General features: G+C 39.9%; 2 protein-coding genes across 2 annotated transcripts in view; both read right to left on the bottom strand.

The window, feature by feature from the left end:
• The window catches only part of LOC102876675 (protein FAM98B-like), a 60,384-nt gene that overhangs the window by 42,945 nt on the left and 4,162 nt on the right, over window positions 1–13,277 (bottom strand). The gene's annotated exons all lie outside the window — the stretch shown is intronic.
• LOC102852308 (dynein light chain 1, cytoplasmic-like) lies at window positions 10,890–11,138 on the bottom strand. Its single transcript, XM_006883191.1, has one exon. The coding sequence runs from the start codon at window positions 11,136–11,138 to the stop codon at window positions 10,890–10,892; it is 249 nt and encodes an 82-aa protein (XP_006883253.1).

Below are 13,277 nucleotides of genomic sequence, written 5' to 3' on the forward strand. Positions count from 1 at the left end.
ATCAAAAGAGACTTTCTTAAGTTTATTTGTAAAGGCAAGAGATCCTGGATAAGCAAAACACTTCTGAGAAACAAAAATGAAGTGGGAGCACACTCCTTGACCTCAAAACGTACTAGACAATTTGATCCAGCAATTCCACTACTGGGAATATACCCCAAAGAAACCAGAACTTCCACCCACATAGATATATGCTCACCCATGTTTATTACAGCTTTGTTTACAATAGCAATGAGTTGGAAACAACCCAAGTTGTTTCAGTCAACAAATGAATGGACAGACAAGCTGTGGTATATTCACACAATGGAATACTATGTTGCATCGAAAAACAAAGAACTCATGTAATATTCTACAAAATGGTGGACATCTCAGTCACAAAAGGACAAATATTGCATAATGCCACTGTTGTAAAGCGGGACTGACACCAGAGTTGGAGGGAATTTAAGGGGGGATAAATAATATATACTGCATTGAAACAGATGAAGGAGAGTACAGTTTAGGAGAAATGTATGATTAGGTATTACTGTCATTACAAGAGTCCAGAATGAAATCTGCATAGTAGAGTGGACTGGAGGGGGTGTGTGTATGTGTATAACAATGAAAGTTTTGGTGTTTTTTTTAACTTGTCAAAGAGAAAAGCAAATGAGGTGGGGAAAGGTGCACAGGGAGGAAAGTGTGCAACAATGAATGAATGAATGGAAATAAAAAACCAAATAAAAGAAAAAGGAAAAAACCCTACTACACAACTTGTAGTAACCAAAAGAGCATGGTAGTGGTGCAATGACAGGCACATAGACCAATGGAACAGAACTGAGAACCCAGAAATAGATCCTGCTATCTGTAGTCAACTGATACTCAACAAGGAAGTAAAACCTATCAAATGGGGAAATGGCAAACTCTTCAACAAATAACACTGGCAAAACTAGACTACTACCTGCAGAAAGCTGAAACAGAATCTACATCTTACACCACACACAAAAAATCAACTCAAGGTGGATCAGAGACCTGGGAGTAAAGCCCAAAGCCATAAAGACCATAAAAGACAAACTGGGACCAAGCTTAGAAGTCCTAGTCTAAAGGGCTAAAGGGACTGCCAAATAACAGTCAGAAATGCAAAATCTGAAGGGGAAAAACATAGATGAATGGAATCTTCTAAAGATTAAATCCCTCTATGCATCAAAAACTTGGTTTCCAACAGGGTGAAAAGAAAAATCTACCAACTGGGAACAAACATTTGGCAATATCTCAGACAAGAGTCTCATAACACAAGTTTCCAAAATACTCCTGTACAAGAAAAAGACTGATACCACAATTACAAAATGGGCAAATGACATGGAAAGAATTTTCAGAGAGGAATCCATTTGAATGGCCAAAAGACACATGAAAAATGTTCAAAATCACTGGCAATAAGAGATGCAAATCAAAAAACCACAATGAGATACCATCTCGCTCCAGTAACAGTGGCAAACTTTAACAGGACAGAAGTAATAAATGTTGTAGAGGGTGTGGTGTGGTGCGATAGGAACTCATACACTGTTGGTAAGATTGTAAAATGGTACAACCACTCTGGAAGGCATTTTGGCATTTCCTCAGAAAGTTGAACATAGAAAGTCCATACAACCCAGCTATTCCATTGTTTGTAATATACCCCAAGAAAATGAGAACTGAGGCTCAACGGAGAATTGTATACCAATATTTACAGCGTTATCCACCGTCACAAGAACATGGAAACAGCCCAGATGTCCAATCACAACTGAATGAATTGAGAAATTATGGTACATTCACACAAGGAATACTACGCAGCACACAGGAGCAGTGATTTTGTAAATTACTACCTAAATCAGGAGGGATTGGACAGCATTATGCTGAGTGAGCTAACTCAGTCTCATAAGGACAAACACTGTATAAAAACATTATTGTAGAATGAGTATGAAGATCTAAGTGGGGGAGAGGGTGGAAGCAGAAAGGTGAGGATGGTGGACATTAATCATAGGGTTGCACAATTTGATGGGTGAGGAGGTGAAGGAAATGGGAAAGATCTGGTGTGAAAAATAAGGTATTCAAACTTTGTAAATAAATCAGTATTTAAAAAAAAGTCTCCTGTGGATTCTAATGACCAGACACAGACTTTGTTTACAGAACAACATGCTGATTTAACATCATCAGTACACCTGAATTTAGTAACTATGATATAGCATATTTTACTAAACACAGTGCTTCTTAAACTTTTATATGCATATAACCTCCAGAGCATTTTGTTCCAATTTAGTAGGGCTGGAGTGAGGTCCAAAATTCTGTATTTTTTTTAAAACTCCCTAGGGAGTTCTGATGGCCCAATAAATGGGGATTTGCCAACTCCAGGGCAGGTAGTTCAAATCAGGGTCAATAACAACCTTCCCCAAAAAGAGAGCCAGAGCTATCTTTCTAATTTTAGTAATCAACATTAAAAAAAAACAAACACAAAAACCACAAAACCCAGACATCCTTTATTTCCCTCCATCATTAACCTATCCTATTTTCCTTGTCTCTGTTCCTGCATTAAACTTTCATACTGTTTCCCAAGCTCTCTGCACTAAATTCCATCCAGTTCTTTAATTTTCATTTTATATTGATTTGCTTACAAATTTCATATACATTGTTTCATACTATTCTTCATTTACTGTGTTTCATACAATCATTACCATTCATTACGTTTTATAAAATTACTCACCATTGGACAATGATTACCCTATCTTTTCAGGTCTCTGCTGACTCTCATTTCCTTGACTCCCTCCCTCCACCCATCAAATTGTGCAACTCTGTGATTTCGCCCCTCTGCTCCCACTTCTTCCCCCGTAGGATCCCCATACATGTTTTACTAGTTATCCTTCTATTTTTACAATAATGATCTTATGCATTTTTTTAATTACTATACTTCCAATTTTTTCTTATAGAAATTAAATTATTCCTGGTATCTCTACCTTAGGCTATTCTTGCCATCTCATGTTCCTCAGGGGCAAATGATGGAGTGTTGGAGTGTGGTCTCCCATCTTCCAAACACTGCGTGTGTGTGTGTGTGTGTGTGTGTGTGTGTGTGTGTGTGTGTAAAACTACTCTCTATACTTATATATCTATCTGCTAAGATTCTGGACAGATTTATCAGTGTCTTGAGGTTATCAACTATCAATACCCTAGATACTCTTTGACAATTTCTTTGCTCCGTTTTTTCTCTCTACTACTGTACTTGACATTAAGCACTGATGTCCTAGTGGCAAGAAGCTGTGCTGCAATTCTGAAGGCAAGTTGTTAGAATCCCACCAGTTGCTCTGCGGGAGAAGGATGGGCAATCTCCTCCCATGTGATTACTGCCTCTGAAAACCTGCTAGAGTCAGCTATGGGTCAGTTCTGATTCGATAGTACACAACAACATGTGACATCATACTGAGTTTCTTCAAAGTCCATATGTACTATTAATATTTTGTTGCTAAGCCTATTCTAACTCAAAGTAATTCTATCTCATAGGGACTCTGCATGACAGAGAAAAACCTGTCTGGTAAGGTATTCTTGACTGTAATCTTCAGGAAAGCAGATTGCCAGGTAGGTCTTTCTCGTGCTGAACCACTGTGTGTGTTTTGGAGCTCCCAAACTTTCATCTAGCAGGCAAGCCCTTAAATATTGTACCACCAGGGTACAATGTTTACCACATGTATACTAAGTAAAAGTCTTGATTGCTTCCTTCTGCTTTGGCTTCTCAGTAAATCTAGTACAATATTCAGAGTCTCTTCTGACATCCATTTTGGTCTTCTCTTCCTCCTCTTTTTAATGACCTTTTGCACTCTTCCTGGATGATACTCTTTATATCCTCCCATAACTCATCTGAACTTTGATCACTAGTGTTCAAGGCCTCAAACCTGTTCCTGAGATGGGTTTTGAAATTCAGGTGGGATAGACTCAAGGTCATATTTTGGTTTCCATGGATTTGATTTAATTTTCCTTAGCTTCAGCTTGAACTTGTATATGAGTAGTTGGTAGTCTATTCTACAATCAGTACCTGGCCTAGTTTTCACAGTTGATACTGAGCTTCTTCCAGTGGTTTTTTCCACAGATGTAATCAATCAGATTTCTATGCATACCACAAAGTGAAATCCACGGGTATAGCCTGTATTTATGTTTCTTATAAAACTTATTTGCAATGAATAAATCATTGAAATACTACATTGAAATAAATCATGCAAAATACTATCATTCTATCTCCAGCTTCATTTCTGTAACCAGCTCCGTGTTTCCCAACTACTGATCCTTCTTCTCTATTCCCAACTTTTGTATTCCACTCACCCATTATTATTAATGCATCTTGACAGATTGTCCAGGAGGTTGGGCTCTATGAGGAAAAATGTGGCATCACAACCCTGCTTGCTGAAACTGATGAGTACCTGAAGTGCTTGCTGCAGAAGGTCAAGGACTGCAGCCTTCAATATGGATTGAAGCTCAATATCAAGAAAACAAAGATTTTTACCACTAGGCCAATTGGCAGCATCGTGATGGATGGTGAAGATACTGAGATTATAAACAACTTTAGTTTGCTTGACTCCACAATCAACACTCTTGGTAGCAGCAGCCAGGAAATTAAAAACATATTGCCTTGGGAAAGTCGGCTGTCACAGACCTCTCCAGAGTGCTGAAGAGCAATGATGTCAGTCTGGAGACTAAGGTACACCTAACACAAGCCAAGGTCTCTGCAATCACTTGCTATGCATCAGAGAGCTGGACAATGACTAGGGATGATCAAAGAATTGATGCCTCTGAGCTATGGTGCTGGAGAAGAGTGCTGAATATACCATGGACTGCTAAGAAGACAAGTTCGTTCTGGCTACAGTTAAAGGAGGCTACTCCTTGGAGGCAAGGATTCTTAGGCTTCGTCTGACATACTTTGGACATGCTGCAAGGAGGGACCCGTCCTTGGAGAGGGACATCATGCCTGGGAGGGTGAAGGGACAGCGCAGGAGAGGAAGACACTTGATGAGATGGACTGATTCAGTGACTAGGGTAATGAGGGTATGCCAGAGACAATAAAGTTGGCACAGGTTAGAGCAGGATTTAGAGCTGTTGTACAAAGGGTCAATCTGAGATGCTGATGACTCAATGGCACATAACAAAATACCTAAGTAAGGTGTACTCAGCACCCTAATTTCCTGTTTTCTAACTTTCCTCAGTATACCACAGTCAGCCTTTAGACTTGGAACTACATTATCACCAAAGGCACCAATTCAAACATGTTACTCTTTGACCACAACACCTTTCTTTCCACTGTGCTTTTCTGACCACCGCCTATAACCATCCTTTGATTCTATTACAATGTCTGTTTCATTGGTTTCTTTGTACTCTCCATCGTTTTTAGCTCTCTGAGGACTTCAGTTTCTTTTTTATATAACTCAGTTTCCCAGATGTAACATTTTATTTTAGTGCTCAACAAAAAGCTAATTTAAAAATTAATCATTTATACTTTTGTCTCCTTCAACTCTAATATCTAATCAATCACTAAATCCTGTATCTTTTTCTCCAACTTAATACTACTAAGCATCACTTTATTCCAACACTAACTAAATTCTCCAATCCACAATCTACCTCATTTAGAGAAGTAATCTTTCCAATGATATTTTAAAACTCTCTTTTTTTATTTAAAAATATTCAGTGAGTTTCCACTGCTGTTACAAAAGAGAAAATTCACAGCCTAAGGTATGTCTTGGAAAGGTGAAGCATGAGTGCTCTTTGGAGGCAAAGATGGTAAAGCTTCATCTCCTATTTTGGACATTTAGCTAGCAGAGGTTATTCTACAGAAACATATATCATGGTTGGAAGAGTGGAAGGTCAGCCAAAGACAGAAAAACTCATCAAGATGGGTTGAAACAGTGATTGCAGCAATGGGCTCAAGCATATCAGAGATAGTGAAGATGTCACAGGATGGGACAGTATTCAGCTCTTTTATTCATAGGGTACCTATGAGTTGTACTGAACTCAATGGTACCTAACAACAAGAGTACTGCATGCCCTGGTCCTAAACTATCTTTCTAACGCAATTTCCCACCACTTAACCAATTTCTTCTCCATACTCCAGCACATCAGCCTCATTTCATTCTTTTAATACACCTTGTTCGTCCCACTTCTGAATATTTTCTTATTTTGTTCTTCCACTAAGGGGATTTTATCCACCCTTCCCATATCACCTCACCTACTTAAATATTTTCATCCTTATTTCAATATCAATGCCACTTTTGCAAGAATCTATCATTAACTCATAAGAGAACTTAAGTCCTTTATCACGTTCTTATATCATCTGTCCTTTTTCTTTGGAAAACTTATTTTATAAATAATGTGTGTGACTGTATTCCTTTACTAGATTGTAGTTCCACAAGTTGTTATGTGCCATCAAGTTGATCACAACTCAGAATGACCCTATAAACAACAGCTATGAACTTTGGACTATCCTGTCCCATACTCACCTTGTCTGACACACTTGAGCCTATTGTTGTAGTCATTTTGTCAAACCATCTCACTGAATGGCTTCCTCCCTTACACTGAGCTTTTTAAGCATGATGTCGTTCTCCAGGGACTGGCCCCTCCTTACAACATATCCAAGGTATGTGAGACAAGGTTTTATCATGCTTGCCTTCAAGAAACATCCTGGTTTAACTTTTTCCAGGACAAATTTGTTCTCTTGGCAGTCCATGGGATACTCTGTATTCTTCTTCCACACAACTCAGAGGCATCAATTCTTCTGTTCTAGTCACTGTTCAACTTTTAGATGCACACCAAGTAATTGAAAGGCCATGGCTTGGATCAGACACAACTTAGCTCCACAAAGGCAGGGATAAAATCCATTGTACTCACTATTGGGTATTCAGAACTATATCCAATATATTCTTATTGCTATCAAGTGACAATTCTGAATCATGCTGTTGCTGTTCTTTACCATCGAGTCAGAATCAACTCACAGCTGATCTTCTAGTGGGTTTTCAGAGGCAGTATAACACACAGGATGAGACTGGCCATCTTTCTATTGATAGATTTGAACCTAGAGCTGCCCTATAATCCAAGGTTGTAATCTTTACAGAAGCAGACTATATCTTTCTCTCATGGAACGGCTGGTGAGTTCAAAACAATGTTTTAGTTAGCATCTTTAACCTGTTTACCATCATGGCTCTAATATATAATTATGTTCCACAAATACTTGTAATAAACTTCCTTTCATGACAGTGGTTCTCAATCCATTATGTGAAGTTTTTTTAACAATGTCTGCTTTCTTATCCTAAATATTACAATTCAGTCTAGCATATCAGCCAACTCTGACATTTCCACATCTTAAGATTTCTATCTGATTCTCCTGCACAACCAAGATTGAGATCATAAAGGATCAAAATTGAAAGACACTTCTGAAATCATCTGTTTGCTCACTTCATTGTGAAAACGCAGTTAATCCCACCTCATTTTTATTTGTGATATCCTATATACACAGACCAAGCAGCTGTTGTCAGAACAGAACAAAGGATCACTATCATTTTAAATCTTTTCTCTATATTTTTTCAGTCTGTATGCTGAGCAAATCATTCATGAAGTTGGGATATAAGAAGAAGAATGTATTATCAGGATTGAAAGAAAACTCATCAACAACCTTGCCTGTACAAAGTAAAGAGGACTTGAAGCACTTGCTGCAGATCAAAGATTTCAATATAGATTGGATCAAGGAAACATCAAGAAAACAAAAATCCTCACCACTGGACCAATAGGCCAACATCATGATAGATAAAGACTGAAGTTATTAACAATTTTATTTTACTTGGATTCACAATCAACACCCATGGTGGTAACAGTCAAAAAACTAGAAGACATGTCATCTGGAAAAATCTGCTGTCAAAGACCTCTCTAACATGCTAAAGAGCAAAAATAACAGTTAAAGGACTAAAGTGAGTTTGATCCAAGGCACAATTTTTTTCAATTGCCTCCTATGTATTCAAAGTTGGAAAATGAATAAGGATGTGTAAAAAGAGCAAGGGCCATGCGGGGACAGCCACATCTGGCCTTTACCAACTCCACAAAGGGAAACTTGTCCCTTTTAGCAACACAAAACCAATTCCCATGACGTCAGATATGACCCCCACACTTCTGCACCTCTTTCTATTCATCACAACAGTAATGTTACTGCTCAACTGGGTCTGAAATCCATTGCAATAGCTCACAGACCACAAAGAACCATACTGGGGAAGTCAAATGGCTATACTTCAGATGGGTAGCAGACACAATCACTCAGTCAAGACAGGTTCTGAAATGTGCTCACAGGCACCTCAATCTCATAGCCCTAGGCAAGTGTTACAAAGCTCTTATTTTAATTAGGTGCCAATGAATCAAGTACACTCACAGAGACCCTATGAACAGCAACAGTTCTGAATTCTGTCCTATCCTGTGCCATCGTCACCACTTCTAATACACGTTAGCCCACTGTGGCAGTCACCATGTCAATACATCTTGATAGCAGTCTTACTCTTTGGCTGACCTTCCACCCTTCCAACCATGATATCCTTTTCCAAGGAATAGCCTCTCCTAGCAACAAGTCCAAAGTATGAGAGATGAAGCTTTGCCATCCTTGCCTCCAAGGAGCATTCAAGCTACACCCTTTACAAGACATACATGTTTGTTCTTTTGGCCATCCATAGGATATTCCGTAGTCTTCTCTAAAACCACAACTTAAAGGCATCAATTCTTCTGTCATTGTTACTGTCTAGCTCTGGGAAGCACAGCAAGTAACTGAAAAGACCACTGTTGTTGTTGTTGCTGTTAGGTACTGTTGAGTCAAGTACAGCTCATAGCAAACCTATGAAAAACTGATCTGAACTGTGTCCTATCCTGTGCCATCCTCATAATTTGTCATCCTGAAGCCCACAGCCAGTCATCATGTCAACCCACCTTGTTGATGGCCTTCCTCTTTTTCGTGGCCTGCCTATCTACCTTCCCAAGGATGATGTCCTTCTCCAAGGAATAAACTCTCCTAGCAACATGACCAAAGTATGTGAGACAAAGTGTCATCATTTTGCCTCCAAGGAGCACTCTGGCTGCACCTTCTCCAAGACACATAAATAGCTGTTTGTTCTCTTGGCAGACCATGAGATCTTCAGAACTCTTTTCCAACACCACAGTGCAAAGGCACCAATTTTTCCTCTGTCATCCTTAGTCATTGTTCAGCTCTCAAAAGCATAGTAAGTGACTGAAAGATCATACCCTGAATCAAGCACATTTTAGTCCTCAATCTGAGATCATTACTCCTCAATTATTTGGAGAGGCTCCTCACTATGTATTTTTCCAGTGCAATGTGTATCTTGATCTCCTGATTGCTGGTACTCCTGATCTCCTGACAGCTGGTACCAAATGTACTGATTATGGATTCATGTAAGATGAAACTGCTGACAGTCTCAATCCTTTCTCTGTCCATCATGATGCTGCCTATTGTTCCAGTGGCAAGATTATTTTCCCTTGGAAAAGACCATTAGTCTCACCAGTTATGGCTCTCCCATGTAGTCCTCTAACTTGGGCAAAATGCTCTTAGTTATGATTCCATGAGAGAGTAGTTCCAAGGTTAGTTCCACTGCAGGTCAGGTCTTTGATTCTCCACTGTGGCCACAGCTGCTGCTGCTGCTGTAGGTCTAGCTGGCACAAGAATCTCTGGCCCAAAAGATGTGTACTGCATGTCTGCTTCTTCTGTGCTGGTGGGGCGATTCTCAAAATCTGCTGCTGAATCTGCTCCATTTAATGGCAAGTCTATCCAATCCCATTATGGACAGACTAGCACACCAAGTTGAAGTCAATGGCTAGCACCACAGGATAAGAGAGTAAGAAATGATGCTTTAAAATTGTGGTGTTGGAAAAAGAGTACTGTGTTGGAGGAAGTGCAAACAAGGTATTCCTGAGGCAAGGCTGACAAAATTTCATCTCTTGTATTTTGGGTATCTGTCAGGAGAAACCAGTCCTTGGGAAAAGTTATCATGGTGGGGAAAGTGAAGGATCAGAGAGAGAAAAAGCCTCAACAAAATGGACTGGCACAGTGACTGTAACAATGGATTTGAACATACTGAAGATCATGAGGAAGGCACACGATAGGGCAAGGTTCACTGGACAAGATCTGCCGTTCACTGGGGTTAACTATGAGACACAGTCAACTTGATGGCACCCAACAACAGAAACAATAATTTCATCCCTAATGGGAGGAGCCCTAATGGCCTTGTAATAAGGAGCTGCACTGTCAATTGAAAGGCGGGTGTTCAAATCCACCACAGCTCCTCCAGAGGAAGATATACAACCTCCACTAGTGCAATTTGCCTCTGAAAACCAGCTAGAGGGTCAGCTTTGAGTCAGTTTCAACTTGACAGCAATGAATGAGTGTTATCAGTAAACTATTCTTTCATCTAGAGTTCCTCAGAATTCCTACCTTTGGTTTTTCTTTTTTTCTAACAAACTAAAGCATCTTCATTAATATCCAAGATATTCCAATTATAATAGAAAACACATTACTCATAAACTGCATGAGTATTTTAAAAACAACCTTCAGTATACATATATTGTAAAATTTTTTTTTCACATCTCCAACAGATTTATTTTTTTAAAGGAATGAATTGTAAGGAAAGAAAAAACATGAGGCAGAGAAAAGTATGGGATAGAAAATAAAAACAAATGTAAGCTGATTTGCTAATTGCTTTATAACCACGACAAACTGGTACAGAGGAAGGTCCTGTACAAAACACAACAAAGGTTCAAAGATGGAGGCATTCTCTTAGCAAGGCTGAAGATTTCAGTCTCTGGTATTTGGAATTTAGGCTGCAGTCCTTGTTTTTGGATGGATCACTGGGTGTGTGGGCACAGTCCATGCTTTAATCAGATTTGAACAGAAGAATGGCAACTTGGCCCAGGTAGAAGTAGATGAAGTGCTTAGTTTCATGTGTCACATAACTACAGAAGTTTCTCCATACGATGCAGTGCCAGGTGGGGTTGTACTTCTTGTCAAACTCCTTCTTGATGTGGGCCGTGATGTCCTTCTCGATGTTGTATTTCTCCAGCGCCTGGGTCGCGCACTCCTCCGACATGTCCACATTTTTGATCACTGCCTTTCGGTCGCACATGGTTGGTTACCCACTTTTCTGAAAGCGAGAGCCAAGCGGACTGCACGGCGGGAGAAGTCCGGCCCGGAGAGAAATGAAGGCAGCGGGGTCCCCGCCCGCCCGGAGTCCTCGAGACTCCTGTAAATTTTTTTTGACATTTCATTACCACCATGTTGTTGCTGTTACATGCCATCGAGTCACCTGAGACACACAGTGACCCTGTCTGAGTATACTAGCTCTGAAACCTGGCCTATCTTGAACCAGTCTCATCATCAACAACAGATCGAATCCCATTTCTCCAGTCACTGAGTCAATGCATCTCATCCTGGGTCATCTTCTCCTGTGCTGTCCCTCCACCCTTTCAAGCATGATGTCCCTCCCCAAGGACTGGAGAGGCCACGTGCCAAAAGCATGTGAATGAAGCCTCAAAATTGTTGCCTCCAGAGAGCAGCCTGGTTTTACCCTCTCCAGGACAGACCTGCTTGTTCTCCTGGCAGTCCTCGGTATGTTCAACACTCTTCTCCAGCACCACAACTCAAAGACATCAATTCTTCTATCATCCTTAGTCACTGTCCAGCTCTCTGATGTATAGCATGTAATTGTGAAAACCATGGCCTGGATCAAGTGCCCCTTTGTCTCTAGACTGAGCACAGTACCCTAGAGAGGTCTGTGACAGCAGACTTTCCCAGTGCAATTAGTCTTTTGAGTTCTTGGCTGGTGCCAACAGTGTTGATTCTGGAGGCAAGCAAGATGAAGTTATCAACAACCTCAATTTCTTCTCTGCTCTATCATGAAGCTGCTAATCAGCCCAGTGGTGATAATCTTTGTTTTTTGTGTTTTTTTTAAAGATATCATGGAAAAATTGAAGCAAAAATTCACATGCAAAAATTTCAGGAGACAAACATGTATGTGCATGGTTATGACATGCCAGAACTGTTTCATTTAATTTCATAATTTATTTGGTTACACACACACACACACACACACACACACACACACAATTATTTACATGGGCGCATTATTTGCAAAATAAATACACTACTCTCCAATCACACTTGTTTAATCTTATTATCTTTCATGAACAAGACTGATATTTAAGATTTATAAAACCCTATACTAAAAGTGCTATCTCAGAAGTGGATGCCACTCCTGCTTTCAAGCCTGTTTTAATCTGGGAGCTCATGTTTTCTTGATGTTGAGCCTCAATCCATATTGAAAACTAGTCTTCTGCAGCAAATGCCTCATAGCTTCAGTCTCAGCAAGCAAGATTGTATCATCTGCATACATGTTGATGAGTCTTCCTCTAATCCTGATGCCACATTTCTCCTCATATAGAGTCCAGCCTCCTGAATGATCTGCTCTGCATATAAACTGAAAAGACAGGGAGGCAAGATGCATCCTTGATGGACACCTTTCCTGATCCTGAACCATGCAGTGTTTCCTTGTTCTGTTTTAACTTCTGCTTTCTGGTCCAAGTATAGGTTTCACATGAGCAATAATTAAGTGTTCTGGGATTCCCATTCTTCCCAAGGTTAATCACAACTTATTGAGCTCCACACAGTCAAATGCCTCTGCATAGCAAACGAAACACAGGTAGACATTCCTATGGTACTCTCTGCTTTCAGCCAAGATCCATCTGACAGTAGCTATACTATTCCTAGTGCCACAGCCTCTTCTAAACCCAGCATGCACATCTGGCAGTTTTCTTCTGATGTACTTACTGTTCCAGTTATTTCTGGGTAATACTCAATAGGATCTTGCTTACATATGATATTAGTGATGCTGTTTAATAATTTCTACATTCTGTTGGGTTACCTTTTCTTGGAATAGGAACAAATACAGATCTCTTCCAGTCAGTTGGCCAGAGAGTTGTCCTCCAGATTTCTTGGCATAAGCTGGTGAGCATGTCCAATGCAGCATCTGTATGCTGAAATATGTCAACTGGTGGTCCATCAATTCCTGGGGCCTTGATTTTTGTTAATTCCTTCAGAGCAACTTGACCTTCCTCCTTCATCACCATAGGCTCTTGATCATATGTTGTTTCATGAAATTCTGTGTTAGCCAATTCTTTTTTATAGAGTGCCTCTGTGTACTCCTTCCATCCTCTTTTGATGATTCCCAGGTCATTTAACATTCTGCCTTCAGCATCCTTAAGTATTA

This window comes from Elephantulus edwardii, unplaced genomic scaffold (genome assembly GCF_000299155.1).
Source record: "Elephantulus edwardii isolate Elephantulus edwardi_28Jun2011 unplaced genomic scaffold, EleEdw1.0 scaffold00026, whole genome shotgun sequence".
In the NCBI taxonomy this organism is placed as follows: domain Eukaryota; kingdom Metazoa; phylum Chordata; class Mammalia; order Macroscelidea; family Macroscelididae; genus Elephantulus; species Elephantulus edwardii.